Genomic DNA, 17,173 nt, shown 5'->3' on the forward strand with positions numbered 1-17,173 from the left:
CTGTTTGCTCACTTGACAGTTTCTTTGGCTGTGCAGAAGCTTTTTAATTTGATCAGGTCCCATTTGTTTATTTTTGTTGCTGTTGTGATGGCCTTTGGGGTCTTCTTCATAAATTCTTTGCCTAGGCCAGTGTCTAGAAGAGTATTTCTAACAATTTCCTCTAGAATTCTAATAGTTTCACACCTAAGGTTCAAGTCTGTTACCCAGAGTGAGTTGATTTTTGAGAGGTGAAAGCTGTGGGTCTTGTTTCAGTTTTCTACATGTGGCTATCCACTTTTCACAGTACCATTTATTGAATAAGGATTCTTTTCCTCAGTGTATGTTTTTGTCTGCTTTGTCGAAGATTAGTTGGCTATATGTGGATGGTTTTATATCTGGGTTCTCTGTTCTGTTCCACTGGTCAATGTCCCTATTCTTGAGCCTGTAAAAAGCTATTTTAATCACTATAGCCTTGTAGTATAGTTTGAAGTCTGGCAAATTGATACCTCCTATTTTGTTTTTATTGCCTGGATTACTTTTGCTATACGGGGTCTTCTCTGGTTCCATACGAAGCGTAAAATCATTTTTTCTATAGCTGTGAAAAATGCTGATGGTATTTTGACAGGGATTGCATTGACTCTGTAGGTCGCTTTGGGTAGTATAGACATTTTAAAAATGTTGATTCTGTGGAAACATGAGCATGTTATATTCTTCCATCTGTTTACATCCTCTACTATTTCCTTCTTCAGTGCTTCATAGTTCTCCCTGTAGAGGTCTTTTACCTCCTTAGTTTATTCCAAGGTACTTTATTTTCTTTGTTGCTATTTTGAAGGGAATTGAGTCTTTGATTTGGTTCTCACCTTTACTGTGGTTGGCGTATATGAATGCCTCTGATTTCTGTGTATTGATTTTGTATCCTGAGACTTTACCAAATTCAGTTATCAGATCAAGGAGTCTCTTGGTTGAATCCTTGGGGTTGTCTAGGTATATCATGTCATCAGCAAAGAGTGAGAGTTGGATCTCTTCTGCTCCCATTTGGTCACCCTTAATTCTGCTCTCTTGTCTGATTGCTGTAGCAAGGACATTCAGCACTATGTTGAACAGAAGTGGAGATAGTGGGCAACCTTGTCTTGTTCCAGTTCTAAGTGGGAATGTTTTCAATTTTTCCCCATTCAGTATGATATTGGCTGTGGGTTTGTCATATATGGCTTGTATCATTTTTTAGGTAAGCCCCGTTGATGCTTATTTTGTTGAGCGTTCTCATCATAAAAGGGTGTTGAATTTTGTCAAATGCTTTCTCTGTGTCTATTGAGAGGATCATATGGTCTTTCTTTTTGCTTCTCTTTATATGGTGGATTACATTTATAGATTTGCATATATTGAACCATCCCCGCATCCCTGGGATGAAGCCCACTTGGTTGTGATCACTTATTTTCTTGACAAGCACCTAGATTCGATTGGCTAGGATTTTATTGAGAATTTTTGCATCTGTGTTCTTAAGGGATATTGGTCTGTAGTTTTCTTTTTTTGTTGCATCCTTTCCTGGTTTTGGTATCAGGGTTATGTTCGCTTCATAAAATGTGTTGGGGAGTATTCCATTCTTCTCGATGTTGTGGAATAATTTCTGTAAAATAGGCACCAGTTCTCCTTTGTAGGTGTGGTAAAATTTGGGTGTAAACCATCTGGTCCAGGACTTTTCTTTTTAGGAAGGTTTTTTATTGCTATTTCAATTTCAGTACTTGATATTGGTCTGTTAAGGAATTCTATTTCTTCCTGGTTGAGCCTAGGGAGGCTGTGTGTTTCTAAGAAATTGTCCATTTCCTCCACATTTTCCAGTTTGTGTGCATAAAGGTTTTTGTAATATTCATAAATTATATCTTGTATCTCCATGGCATCAGTTGTAATTTCTCCTTTATTGTTCCTGATGGAGCTTATTAGAGATTTTTCTTTTCTGCTTTTTGTTAGTCTAGCCAATGGTGTGTCAGTTTTGTTTATTTTTTCAAAGAAGCAACTTTTTGTTTTATTAATCTTTCGTATAGTTTCCCTGTTGTCAATTTCGTTTAGTTCTGATTTGATATTAATGATTTCACTTCTTCTGCTGGGTTTGGGGTTGGTCTGTTCTTCTTTTTCCAGCTCTTTCAGATGATTCAATAGGTTGTCTATTTGTGATCTTTTCAACTTTTGGATATAGGCATTTATAGAAATAAACTTTCCTCTCAGGACTGCTTTAGCTGTGTCCCACAGGTTGTGGTAACGTGTGTCACCTTTGTCATTTAGTTCAAAGAATCTTTTGATTTCCATCTTGATTTCCTCATTTATGAAGTGATCATTCAACAGAAAGTTGTTTAGTTTCTGTGACTTTGTGTAGAGATGAGGACTCCTGTTAGGATCGATTTCTACATTTATTCCATTGTTCCATTATACCATGTTCTAAAAAGATACATGGTATAATTTCTGTTTTTTGAAATTGCTTGAGACGTACTTTGTGTCCTAGGATATGGCCAATCGTAGAGAATGACCCAAGAGCTGATTAGAAGAATGTATAATCAGTGGTTTTAGGGTAGAATGTCCTGTAAATGTCAGGGCCATTTGTTCTAGGGCCTGTTTAAGTTCTGTTTTGTTCTAGGGCCTGTTCTGTTTAAGTGCATTATTTCTTTGTTGATTTTCTGTTTCGAGGATCTGTCCTGTGCTCTCAGTGGGGTGTTAAAAGTCTCCAACTATTATGGTGGTGTTTTTTATCCATTTTTTTTTAGATCTAGTAGAGTTTGATTTATGGATCTGGGTGCACCAAGGTTGCATGCATTTATATTTAGAATTGTTATGTCTTCTTGTTGAACTGTACCCTTCACCATTATATAGTGACCTTTGTCTTTTATTACTTTTGTTGATTTAAAAACTAAGTTATCTGTAAGCAGCACCACCATGCCAGCTTTCCTTTTGCTTCCGTTTGCTTGAAATATTGTTCTGCACCCCTTTACCTTTAGTCTGACTGTATCCTTGCAGGTTAGATGTGTTTCTTGAAGGCAGCAGATACTTGGCTAGTGTTTTTTTATCCATTCGGCCAGCCTATGTCTCTTGAGTGGGGAGTTCAAGCCATTCACATTCATTGAGATAACTGATAGGTGGGGCAGATTTCTGTGCATTATGTTGGGTTGAACTTTGTTGATTTGTTTAATTTCTTGAGCCATTATAATATCTGGGCTTTGATCTTTAGCTTTGAGTAGATTTACATTCGTGAGTGTTTATTGTGCTGATCCATGTGTAACACTGTTTTGAGTACTTCTTGAAAGTCTGTTCTGGTCTTGGTGAATTCCCTCAGTCTTTGCTTATCTGAGAATGTCTTTATTTCTCCTTCATATACAAAACTTAGTTTTGCAGGGAATAAGATTCTAAGCTGGGCATTGTTCTGTTTCAGAAGAGTGAAGATGGGGCCCCAGTCTCTCCATGCTTGTAAAGTCTCAGTAGAGAAGTCTCGTGTTATTCGAATTAGCTTTCCCTTGTATGTTACTTGCTTCTTTGGTCTTACACCTCTTAGAAGGGCCTCTTTAGTTGATATTTTGGTTAATCTGATGACTGCATTTCGTGACGTCTTCCTGTTTGCATTGAATCTCCCAGGGATCCTCTGAGCTTCTTGAACTCGTATATTGAGATTTTTAGCAAGGCTTGGGAAATTTTCTTCTATTTTATCTTCAAATAGCTTGTCTAGCCCTTGAGTGTTTTCTTCTTCCCCTTCTGGTAACCCTATGATCCTCACATTAGGTTTCTTCACATAATCCCACATCTCTTGTAGACTTTGCTCTTTTATTTTGTTTCTCTGCTCTATCTCTGTGACTGATTTATTTAATTGGAAGGTGTTATCTTCAATCTCTGAGATTCTTTCTTCTGTATCATCTACCCTGTTCTTGAGGCTTTCCACTGTATTTTGTAGTTCCCTGAATTGATTCTTCATTTCCAGGATTTCGGTTAAACTTTTGTTCAGTGTATCGATTTCTTTAGTGAACTTTTGTTCCAGGTCCTGGAGGCTTTTTATGGTTTCTTTGTGTTGGTTATTGAGTTGTTCTTGCAGGTCGTTGAATTTTCTTATGCTCTACGTTTGAAATTCCTCTTCTGTCATTTTGGTTGCCTGTTTTGGTTGGTGTCCATTTCTAAGGGGCTGGTGCTTCTCTTTGGGGGTGTGGTTTACATTTGTTTCTTCATATTTCCGGAGTTCCTTTGCTGATTTCTTCTCATGTCGTTCAGTTGTTGCTTCTTTCCTTTAGGTTTTTGTTTGGATATTCACAAGCCTTGTTTAGTTTCTTAGCCGGTAGGTGGTGTCTGTGTGTGAGATTCAACCACTCCCTGTATAATGAGTCAGTAGGTGCAGTGAAAAGGGTGTGCAGAATGTCCTCCCTGTCAGTAGGTGGCGCTGGCTTGGAGGAACACTTTGCACTGTTGTTTTTGTGTCCTGTAACCAGCTCTCGTTTCTCTAAGAGAGGCACTCTAGTGCCTCAGGTGGTGGCTGGGGCCCTGGGACTTTGAGGTGTGTCCTTTTCTCCCCCTCTATGAGGGCTGGTCTAGTAGTGAGTCTGGGCGGAGCTGGGTTGGGTAAGCCTTCCCTCAGGCACCACCAATGCCGTTAGCAAGGGTCAAAGTTCTGTTCTCTGCTTCCTGGAAAAGAGGTCAGGGATGGGTTGGAATGGCCCGGCTGAGTCAGAAAATCTACGTGTGGGGTGAGGCTTTTCTGAGACCTGCAGTCTGGAGCAGGCCTCACTTCTTTCCACCCTCCCCAACTCGGCCGCTACTCCTGGGCCTCTGCCAGCAGGCCAGACCTCATGCCACTGGGCCTCCCCTCGCCTTGATGCCAGTCGGGAGGTTCCCTGTGCAGGAACGCCACCTGGGCTGGGTTCACAGCCTCCGTTTGGGAGGAGGGTTGCCCTCTAGGACACTGATCTGCCCCTCAGGGCACACACACCTCAGTAGGCTCTTCATGTATATCCCTTCTGTGCCCTGGGCAGTGTGAGACCTGGGTGCATGGGATCTGGTCTGCAGGGCTGACCTCTGGGCCCCGGAGTTAAAACTATATTATATCCCCACCAGAGAGAGGAGTTCCGGTCCCAATTCACCCACGGGGAGCCCAAGCTGGGTCTATGTCTCTCAGCCTCAGGGTCTGCCCCGTTCTCTTGGGATTATCGGGCCAGCTGCACCTGGGCGGCCTGGCGGGTATGGACCTCACAGTCCGAGTTCCCTTCAGTCAGCTTAGGGCCCCAAAGGGAAGGTCCCATTCCCTGGAGGTGCCTCCGGCTGGTGGCTATATTGTCCCTCTCGGCAGCTGTGGATAGTTTCGGGGGAGGGGAGAATGAGACAATATGCGCCTGCCGCACAGCTTGGGTCTGTGCACAGAAGATGCCCTGCGGGAGTTAGGAGCCTGGTGCTGCATCTGCTACAGGCTTACCTGGCGTTGGCTGTCTCTGGGGTGGTGTCCACAGGTCTCTCCACCTACTTTGGAGCCCTCCTGCAGTCTGAGATACAAGGGAGGGGAAAGTTAACCACGCCACCTACTCTTGCCGCTGGTCTCCAGGCTGTTTCAGAGGTCACTGCATCCAGTTCTCCGCAACCTCCTGCCATGGAGTCTCCCGTGGTCTCAGCTACCCCTCCTTCCAACCCTCGTCCAATGTATGCTCGTCTTCTGGGTTCTTTCTTCTAATTTCTGCTAGAATCTGTCTTTTCTGCAGAGGCACTCTGTCTGGTGGTGGTTCTTGTCCGCCATCTTGATCTTCTCTCCTCATTTACTTAATTATTTACTCTCTTCCCTCTGAAGTATTTACGCTTTTCTCCTTTAACTCCTCATCCCCCTACACATAATTACATTAGGTCCGTTGGCACTATCCTCTAAATATCTTATCTTGTACCTCATTAAATCTATTGCTTGATTTGTTTTTCCTCAGTACTTTAATATAAATCTTGCACTTGATTTTCTAGTCCAGTAATTCAGAGCTCATTGGTGACATCATTTTTCATTTTATTGTTTAATTGGAATTTTTTTTAAGCTTTGAGCTCCAGAAAGTTTTTGTGTGTTTGTGTGTGTGTTACACTTGACGTTCCTCAGGTGTTCTTATTACTTGATATTTATGGTTTCACTTATCTTGCCATATAGTTTTGTTTCATTTGTCTTTGACTACTGAGACCTTTTTTGTATTTTTGTTTTTATTAATGATTACTTTGTGAACCCTGATGTAGACTGGAAAAGGTGTATTTAGGTCAGTACCACTAGAACACTATGTGTAGATAAGAAAGATATTACTATGCAAAAGACATTACACATGAATTCCACTCCACACTACTTTATTTCCAGAGAATAGTTGGCATTTCTTTACAACACTAATTGTCCTAGGGTAAAACTGTGAAAATTGCAATATTTGAGCCTAGTCACCTTGGACACAAATTGTACTCTGAAATATTGATCTTTCACTGAGAACAGACCCAGTATTTAAGTTTATATGCAAGGGCTCAAAAGCTAGCATGAAGCTAGCTAAGAAAAAGAAAAACAAAAGAGCTAAAATGGCTGTTAGATTTATATTTCCATGTAACTTGTTAACAAGAGCAGACTAAATATTTTTTATTAAAGTGTTTTTTTATCCGTTAAGAAATGGCTCACTGTTATGTAATCAGTCTTTTTAGTAAGGCTTCCATAACATCTGGATGAATGTCTAAATCATTTCATATAAAAGTTTGCCACTCCTTCCATGAAAGAGGTCTTTTGATTATGCCCTCCCTGAACTTATCAGTATGGCCAAGGAAGATACATCTGGTTGGTGCCTGCTCCCCACCAGTAGTTTTCATTCACCTACTGTACTATGGTTACTCTACCCATTTGGAATTTGAATCTCTAGTCCAGGGAAACCAGGAGTCTTAGGTAGTGACAATACAGTTTCCTTGTTTAGACCTGATCTTAATTTTTAACAGTGTTTGTCTTAAGTGCTAATCAAAAGCAAACTCCATCCAGAAATCCATCTGTGGTAAAACATGGATAATGCCAGTAAAGAGAATTTACACAATTTCAATGGTACATTGTGTGGGGGTTATAAAGGATCAATAAATAACACTCACCTTCCCTGGCTAGGTTCAGAACCAATTGAAATTTAAAGATGTAGGAATCAGATAAATGGAGATCAAAACATCATCTTCCTTATGGATAAAACTTCAGGGAATTTGGTTTTAGTGTAGACTTCCTAATGCTGAACCCCCAAATTAAGCAAATTTATCCTGACAATCACTAGCAATGCTGAAAAATCACAAGAAGCCAAAAGTGGGCCCCCTTGTTGCATGGCATGTTCTTTATAAGCACAGCAAGGGCCTGAGCCAAGCATATGCAGATGTTTCTTCCAAACATACTAGTCATATAACTCATTTCTCCTCCTGTAGGCAGAAAAGCGGGAGTGTTAGTCTATTTGAAGTTCTTCCACTTAGAAACATGAGAAGTAAAGATTAAGTGTACCCTCTAACATAGCTACAGTGATATATTCAGTATTGCCATTTTTTTGAACCCGCCTATCTCTTCAGGATCAAAAATATCACAGTTTTGCTATAATCAAAAAAGTATTAGGATATTTTAGGAAGACTGAAGTATAATATAAATACCTCAACTACAAAGTATCATATTGATGACATATTCATAGCACATTTTAAAAGCCCATGTAAATACTATAACAAAACATGAAGAAATGCTTCTTAAAAGCAAATGTACCAAAAGGAATCCATTCACCACTATCTACCAAGTGGGAACACCAAGCATTATATCCTTTGAGCATGATATGTTCCTCTATGTAACACTTGCTAGAACTCAGGAATGAGGCTTCAGGTGAGAAATGTCTCTATTATATCTGGGTTCATGAAAGATCCACACATCAGAAAAGTGTGTGTGTGTGAGATACAGAGCAAAGGAGGGAGAGGAAAAGAGAGAAGAGGCGAAGAAATGAGAATGAGATTGTAGGCAGTGGGCACCACAAGTGTAAAAGTCTGGGTGATCTATGTTTGATGGAGAGATGGGAGAGTACTGTGTGACAGTGAAGTAGTGGAGGTATGTGTGATAATGATGGCAATGGGAACAGTGTAATGGTTGAGGACAGTATGAAACCATTGTTATAATGAAGATGGGGCAATGTAAGTAACAGTGACAGGAAGATATCAGAATGCATATGTGATAGTAGTAGTTATGGTCACAGTGTATGGGATACTGTCAAAGATGAGAATTGTGCATATGCATGCTGTATGGTTGAGTGTGAGAGAGTGGGGAAGAAGATATAGTGATGATAGTACATTGGGGTCATTGTGTGTGTGAAAGTGTAGATGGGGCATTCTGAGTAATAGGATTTAGAGGGAGAGTGGAATGGAGAAAGTATAATGTGAAATGGAAGACAGATGTAAGATGGAGATGATAGGGTTAGTGTATCTGTGTATGTGTAATATGAGGGGAAATGAGAAATGTGTCTATTTGTGAGGACAGATGGATACAGTGAGCATGCATGATCATATTGAATGAAGAAGTATGATAACTTGAAGTGAAAAAAGTGTGATAATTTGAAGTGAAATCATGAGTGTCTGAATAGGGTTATTGAATAAAGTTCATGATGGAAAAATGCAAAGAGTTTCTGAGTGTCAGTGAGGAATGGGGATAGTATGTTTGTGAAAGCAGGGTTGATATGGATATTGGTTGTGAATGAGTTCTGGTTGAAGGGTGGACAGGTAGGATGGAGGGAAATTGTTCCCAGTAGAAGAAACAGTGTGAACAAGGTATTAATGCTCTATTCATTTTTAAAATTTATTTTATTTCACTTAGAATATTCTCTGTTGTTATGTCTTCAAGTTCACTAATCTTTGGTAATTAATTCCATCCAGTATTTTTTCATCTCATGATACACAGATGGCATGAGAATGTGTGAAAGGAGATTTGGAGGATGATGCAGGTTTCATAGTGAGGATATGTGTATGATAGTGTATGTGGGTGTGTATGATAGTGGGTGTGGTTAGGCATTGTGATAGTATGGGAATTGAGTAATTGTGGGTGTGACTATGTGAGTGATGGGTATTGTGTATGTGATAATGACAGTTGATTAAAGCTAGTTATATTTGACAGTGTGTGGCATGGGTACCATATATGTTTGGGTCTAAGGACATTGTATATATGATAGTACAGGATAGGACTATGTGTAGAAATGGGAGTGATAGAGACTGTGTGTGTTAGTAGGATTTATAGGTAAAGTGTGAATGTGATAGTTTGGAGAATTGGGACAATGTGTGTAGATTATAATTTGTAAATCAGTCATGATCATATGAGTTACAGAGGGAATCATGTGTGAATGAGATAATGTGTTAGAGACTGTATATGTGTGTGTGTGTGTGTGTGTGTGTGAGAGAGAGAGAGAGAGAGAGAGAGAGAGAGAGAGAGAAAGAGAAAGTTAGTTCATGTTTTGGGATGGGTTTTTGGAATTGCATTTGAATATGAGTAACAAAGACCTGAAAATTAGTTGTTTAAAATAATTAGGGATATCTTTCTCTTACTTAAATAAATCTGGTGGTAGGAAGTCCAGGACCTCCATGATTTTATCAATATCTCCAGCCCCTTATATTTTCTTTTTGTTCCATGGTCATTGGCATGAAGATTCTGTCTTCCAGGTGCCTCCTGGTTGCAGGATGTGTGCTGTAACTCTAGCCATTATTTCTATTTTCCAGGTAGGAAGAATGAGGAAGAGAAGAGGGCAAAGTACCTTGTCATTAGAATTAGTCTCTTTATATGGAGCTTTCCCCAAAATACTACTCAGTCGCTTCCAGATACATCCCATTGGACAGAACTGTGACACACAGCCACCACTCTCTGCAGCTGGGAAAAGTGTAATGACAGTCGAGTTTATCTAGTAAGGAAGAAGGGATGTTGGGTAGGATATAGCCAATAGAGAGTTAGAGGTTGAAGATACGGGGGAAAGATTATAACCAATAGATCAAAATCCCAGAGGTAAGAGGTACAAATGTGATGCAGGGTGCAGGGGCACTGTATGACTGGCAGTGTTTGAGATGCTGGGGATAGCATAGTAAGCAAAAATAGAAATGTTGTTGTCTCTGCCCTCATGAAGCTTACTGTCTTCTGAAGAAGACAGACAAACATTAATCACAGACTCAAATATACGTGAAGTTGCTACTTTGATAAGTGCTCTGGAGGGGAAGTACATGGTTCTGTGAATAGGTTTAAAGAGGCTTTGACCTAGTCAGGAAGGTAAAGGAACAAGGAAGTGATGATGGAGATGAAACCAAAAGATAGATCAGAACTAACTGGTTAAAGGATGGGTAGGTGGAATGGGTTAAAAATGTTCCCAGAAGAGGAAACAGCATGAACAAAAGCATTAATGCTCTCTTCATTTTTAAAATCTATTTTAATTCATTTAGCATATTTTCTATTGTTATGTCTTCAGGTTCACTAATCCTTAGTAATTAATTCCATCCAGTATTTTTTCACCTCAAATATTATAGTTTTTATCTCTAGATATAGGATTTGGACCTTATTAAATATATATCATGGATCCGAATTAAGATGGCGGACGAGAACCACCACCAGAGTGTCTCTGCAGAAAAGACAGATTCTAACAGAAACTAGAAGAAAGAAGCAAGAAGACGAGCCTAGATCAGATGAGGGTTGGAAGGAGGGGTACCTGAGACCACGGGAGACTCCACGAGAGGAGGTTGCGGAGGAGAACTGGAAGCAGAGATCTCCAGAGAAGCCTGGAGACCAGCGGCAAGGGTAGGTAGAGCAATTAACTCTCCCTTCCCTTGCATCTTGGACTGCTGGTGGGTGCCCCAGCGGGTGGAAAGACCTGTGGACACCAGCCCAGAGACAGCTGCCACCAGTGAGCGGTAAGCCTGTAGCAGACAGGACACCAGGGTCCCAACTCCCACAGAGAACTTCCTGTTCACAGACCCGAGCCGCGCGGCAGTCACCATATTGCTTCATTCTCCCCTCCGCCGACCCTATCCGCTACTGCCCAGAGAGACAATACAGCCACCAGCCGGAGACATCTCCAGGGGACGGGACCTGCCCTTTTGGGGCCCTACAAGTGACTGAGGGGAACTCAGACTGTGAGCTCCCCACCCTCCAGCCCTCACAGGAGCTCCTGGCCCGGTGATCCCAGGAGAACGGGGCAGACCCTGAGGCTGAGAGACATAGACCCAGCTTGGGCTCCCCGTGGGTGAATTGGGACCGGCACTCCTTTCCCTGGTGGAGATATAGTTTGAACTCTGGGACCCAGAGGTCAGACCTGCAGACCACATCCCGTTCACTGAGGTCTCGCATTGCCTGGGACACAGAAGAAATATATGTGAACAGCCTACTGAGGTGTGTGTGCCTTCGGGGGCAGATCAGTGTCCTAGAGGGCAACCCTCCTCACAAACGGAGGCCGTGTGCCCAGCCCAGGTGGCGTTCCTGCGCCGGGAACCTCCCGGCTGGCATCACAGGCAGGGGAGGCCTGGTGGCATGTGGTCTGGCCTGCTGGCAGAGGCCCAGGAGTAGCCGCAGAGTTGGGGAGGGTGGAAAGAAGCAAGGCCCGCTCCAGACTGCCGATCTCAGACAGCCACACCCCCACACGCAGACTTTCTGACTGATCGGGGCCATTCCGGCCCCTCCCTGACAGCTTTTCCCGGACACAGAAAACAGAACTTTGACCCCTACTAACAGCATTGGTGGTGCCTGAGAGCAGGCTTACCCAACCCAGCTCCGCTCAGACTCACTACCAGACCAGCCCTCACTGAGAAGGAGAAAAGGACACACCTGGAAGGCCCAGGGCCCCACCGACCACTTGAGGCACTAGAGTGCCTCTCCAGAGGATCAAGAGCTGGTCACAGGTAACAAAAACAATAGCATAGCCTGTTCTTCCAAGCAAGCGCCACCTACTGACAAGGAGGAAACCCTGCACACCCTCTTCATGGCACCTACTGACTCATTATACAGGGAGTCATCGAACCTCACCTACAGACACCACCTACCAGCTCAGAAACTAAACAAGGCGTGTGAATACCCAAACAAAAACCTAAAGCAAAGAAGCAACAACTGATCAACATGGGAAGAAATCAGCGAAGGAACTCCAGAAATATGAAGACCCAAATGGAAACCACACCCCCAAAGAGGAGCACCAGCCCCTTAGAAACGGGCACCAATCAAAATCAAGCAACCAAAATGACAGAAGAGGAATTTCGAATGTGGATCATGAGAAAATTCAATGACCTGCAAGAACAACTCAGTAACCAACACAAAGAAACCACGAAAAGCTTCCAGGACCTGGAACAAAAGTTCAGTAAAGAAATCGACACAATGAACAAAAGTTTAACTGAACTCCTGGAAATGAAAAATCAATTCAGGGAACTACAAAATACAGTGGAAAGCCTCAAGAACAGGGTAGATGATACAGAAGAAAGAATCTCAGAGATTGAAGATAACACCTTCCAATTAAATAAATCAGTCACAGAGATAGAGCAGAGAAACAAAATAAAAGAGCAAAGTCTACAAGAGATGTGGGATTATGTGAAGAAACCTAATGTGAGGGTCATAGGGTTGCCAGGAGGCGAAAAAGACAACACACAAGGGTTGGACAAACTATTTGAAGATATAATAGAAGAAAATTTCCCAGGCCTTGCTAAAAATCTCGATATACAAGTTCAAGAAGCTCAGAGGACCCCTGGGAGATTCAGTGCAAACAGGAAGACGTCACAACATGCAGTCATCAGACTGACCAAAATGTCAACTAAAGAGGCCCTTCTAAGAGCTGTAAGACGAAAGAAGCAAGTAACATACAAGGGAAAGCCAATTCAAATAACACCAGACTTCTCTAATGAGACTTTACAAGCAAGGAGAGACTGCCTTCCCCCCCCCATTCTCACTCTTCTGAAACAGAACATTGCCCAGCCTAGAATCTTATTCCCTGCAAAACTAAGTTTTGTATATTAAGGAGAAATCAAGACATTCTCAGATAAGCAAAGACTGAGAGAATTCAACAAGACAAGACCAGACCTTCAAGAAGTACTCAAAACAGTATTACCCACAGATCAGCACAATAAACACTCACGAATGTAAATCTACTCAAAGCTAAAGATCAAAGCCCAGACACTACAATGGCTCAAGAGACAACCCAACATAAGGAACAGAAATCTTCCCCACCTATCAGTTATCTCAATAAATGTGAATGGCTTGAACTCCCCACTCAAGAGACATAGGCTGGCCAAATGGATAAGAAAACACAAGCCAAGTATCTGCTGCCTTCGGGAAACGCATGTAACCTCCAAGGACATTGGCCTAGGCAAAGAATTTATGAAGAAGGCCCCAAAGGCAATCACAACAGCAACAAAAATAAACAAATGGGACCTAATGAAATTAAAAAACTTCTGTATAGCTTAAGGAACTGTCAAGAGAGCTCACAGACAACCCACAGAATGGGAGAAAATTTTTGCAGGCTACACATCTGATAAAGGGCTGACAACTAGAATCTATTTAGAACTCAGGAAAACCAGCAAGAAAAAAATCAAACAACCCTATCAAAAAATGGGCAAAGGACATGAATAGAAACTTCTCAAAATAATACAGAATGTTGGCCAACAAAGATATGAAAAATCTTTTAACATCTCTAATCATCAGTGAAATGCAAATCAAAACCACAATGAGATATCACTTAACTCCAGTGAGAATGGCCTTTATCAAAAAGTCCCCAAACAACAAATGCTGGCATGGATGGGGAGAGAGAGGAACACTCCTACACTGCTGGTGGGACTGCAAACAAGTTAAACCTCTGTGGAAAGCAATTTGGAGATACCTCAAAGCGATACAAGTGGATCTACCATTTGATCCAACAATTCTACTACTGGGCATCTACCCAAAAGATAAAAAGTCACTTTATGAAAAAGACACCTGCACTCGAATGTTTATAGCAGCACAATTCATAATTGCAGAGCTGTGGAAACAACCCAAGTGCCCATCAATTCATGAGTGGATTAATAAAATGTGGTATATGTATACCATGGAGTACTACTCAGCTTTAAGAAACAATGGTGATATAGCACCTCTTGTATATTCATGGATAGAGCTGGAACCCATTATACTAAGTGAAGTATCTCAAGAGTGAAAAAACCAGCACCACATGTACTCATCAGCAAATTGGTATTAACAGATCAACAGCTAATTGGACATATAGGAGTAACATTTATCGGGTGTCGGGAGGGTGGGAAGGGGGAGGAAGGGACGGGTATATACAACCACAATGAGTAAGAAGTGCAACGTTTGGGGGATAGACATGTTTGAAGCTCTTACTCGACGGGGGGAGGGTCAGCATGGGCAATATAAGTAACCTTAACACTTGTACCCCCATAATACGCTAAAATAAAATAAAAAGAAAAAATATATATATATCATGTTTTTACTTAACATGACCATTCTTTCCTCTAGCTTTTTGACACATGGAATATATTTGTAATAACTTTTAATGTGCTTATCTGCTAATTATAGCATGAGCAATTCTCAGTTATTTTGGATTTATTGATTTTTCTCCTCATGGTGGGTTATGTTTTCCTGCTACTTCGCATGCATGGTTATTTTTTATGGGATGCCAGGCATTATGAATTTTACCTTGTGCTAAAATTCTAGCTTTTTGGTGCTAGATATTTTTATATTCATATAAATCTTCTTGAGCTTTGTTCCTGCATCTCAGTGCACTTGTTTGGAAGTAGATCTTTTCAAGTTGTGCTTTTATGATTTGTTAGGCAGGACCACAGCAGTGTTTTGCATAAAGCTAATTATCCCCTGCTGCTGAGACAAGGTCATTATGAATACCCCCTTACCACATGAATTAGGAGGTTTTCTCTCTGGCTGGTGAAAACAGGCATGATCTCCAGACATGTTTGAGCTTCTGACATTTGTTACCTCTAATCCTTTCAGTTGGTTTTTTCCCCTAGTCTTGGGTAGTTTGCTTTTGTAAATTTACTGATCAGTAGTCTGCAGAATACTTAATGGCAATCCTTCCAAGATCTCCAGGGTTCTTTCTGTGTAGCTCTCTCTTGTGAGGTTCTCTGTTCTGTGAACTCTAGCCACCTTGGTCTTTCATTTCTCTCATCTCTGTCACCTCAATTCAAGGAATTCCCTGGACTCTGACTGCATTCTCCCTCATTGCTCTATGAACTGTAAACTCTAAAGCAATAGTGCCTCGCCGTTATTCTTCCCTATCTCTCAGGGGTCACTATTCTTCATTGCCTGATGTTCAGTGTCTTAAAAACAATTATTTCTTATTTCTGTCCATGTTTTAGTATTTCTGTCAGGATGGAGGGCAAATCTAGTCAGTCCTTGGCTTGCCTCTTAGGAAGTTACATGGTGGAGACCTGTGAGATAATTCTGTTCTTGTCTTTACAGTTGTTTGATCGTCTCACTAATGCCAAGTATGAGAAATAAATGACAGTTAAAACTTTTCTGTCAGATGAGAAGAGCCTGAGAATAAGAAATGTATACAAAATCAAAGATTTGAGGAAGAATTTGGATCATAGGGAATGTGGCCATATTCCAAGGTTAACTCTTTGTGATTCCGACCTTAAAAACTTTTGAGTATAAAGACAAATTAGGAAAGCAGATTTGCCAGGTATGGTGGCTAACCCCGTAATCCTAGCACCTGGGAGGCCAAGGGGGAGGATCGTTTGAGGTCAGGAGTTCAAGACCCACCTGAGCAAGAGCAAGACCCCATCTCTCCTACAAATGGTAAAAATTAGCCATGCATGGTGGTGCATGCCTGTAGTCCCAGCTACTCGGGAGGCTGACGCAGGAGAATCACTTGAGCCCAGGAGTTTGAGGTTACTGTGAGCTAGGCTGACACTACAGCACTTGCCCAGGCAACAGAGTGAGACTCTGTGTCAAAAAAGAAAAGTAGGAGCCTGCGGGGCGGAGTCCGAGACGATGCTGCTCTTCTGCCTGTGCTGCGGGAATGGGCTGATCGTGGAGGAGGGGCAGCGCTGCCACCGCTTCGCCTGCAACACTTGCCCCTACGTGCACAACGTCACTCGCAAGGTAACAAATCGGAAGTATCCAAAGCTGAAAGAAGTGGATGATGTGCTTAGGGGAGCAGCTGCCTGGGAGAATGTTGATTCTACTGCAGAGCCATGTCCCAAATGCGAACATCCTCGTGCTTACTTCATGCAGCTTCAGACCCGCTCTGCAGACGAGCCAATGACCACCTTCTACAAGTGCTGCAATGCTCAGTGTGGACACCGCTGGAGGGACTAGGGCCAGGGTGGCCCAGCTGCCTGAGCGTCTGTTTACCTTGTCCCCCAGGGTGGATTCTCAGCTGGGATTATGAATTCTGTGTTTCTGCTGGCATGGCAGAAAACTAACTGTTTTGGGGGTGTTGGGCCGGCGTGTCAAGAAAAGTAGCCCATTTGCTTATCAGAGTGGATGAAGTTATTAATGTCCAGGGAGTTTTTATGTGTGGGGAGGAGACCTATAACTAAGTATTCTCTGTTGAAGGTCCTATTTGTTAATTATTTACATTTATTGGGCAGTTGACATTCCCTTACCACCAACCAACACTTTTTTTTTTTAGACAGAGTCTAGCTCACAGCAATCTCAAACTCCTGGGCTCAAGCAATCCTCCTGCCTCAACCTCCTGAATAGCTGGGACTACAGGCATGTACCACCATGCCCAGCTAATTTTTTCTATTTTTAAGTAGAGACAGGGGTCTCACTTTTGCTCAGGGTGGTTTCAAACTCCTGAGCTCAAGCGATCCTCCCACCTGGGCCTCCCTGAGTGTTGGGATTACAGGCGTGAGCCACCAGGCTCGGCCAAGAGACTAATTCTTTAGTGCCTCTAAACTCGGCATTGAGGCTCTGACTCCTCAGATAACCAACAACTGAGCAGTAACATCGATCAGTTCACCGAGAGCCAAGGAAATCTACTTCGAAGCATTTGCTTTGGTTTTTAACTGAGTGTTGATGTTGCTTCCAAGCTGCTTAACCCTCAGGACAACTGTTTTCATCCAAAGGCTGACAGTCTTAAGCCAACCTGTCTTCTCGGCACATACCACATCTGCTGAAGTGTGTATGGCATGAGCCACCACACCCAGCTAACATGATTTATTCAGTCGCCATCAGTAAATGGCTTTCTTTTTTCTTGGCTAACAAGTGAGCCACTTGGATACTTAATTTGATTGC

At 42.1% G+C, this 17,173-nt stretch overlaps 1 protein-coding gene across 3 annotated transcripts in view; it reads left to right on the forward strand.

Annotated features, from left to right (window-relative positions):
- LOC105856253 (RNA polymerase III subunit K) overlaps positions 1-17,173 on the forward strand; it is a 114,297-nt gene that overhangs the window by 82,177 nt on the left and 14,947 nt on the right. The window contains exon 2 of one of the 3 annotated variants that reach the window (XM_075999610.1): positions 15,389-16,408. The exons of the other annotated variants lie outside the window; for them this stretch is intronic. Within the exon in view, the coding sequence (XP_075855725.1) occupies positions 15,923-16,249 (327 nt within the window). The 5' untranslated portion in view covers positions 15,389-15,922 and the 3' untranslated portion in view covers positions 16,250-16,408. Of the gene's footprint in view, positions 1-15,388; positions 16,409-17,173 lie in introns of those variants that run through there. 3 annotated transcript variants of the gene reach the window in all.

This window comes from Microcebus murinus, chromosome X (assembly GCF_040939455.1).
Source record: "Microcebus murinus isolate Inina chromosome X, M.murinus_Inina_mat1.0, whole genome shotgun sequence".
Lineage (NCBI taxonomy): Eukaryota > Metazoa > Chordata > Mammalia > Primates > Cheirogaleidae > Microcebus > Microcebus murinus.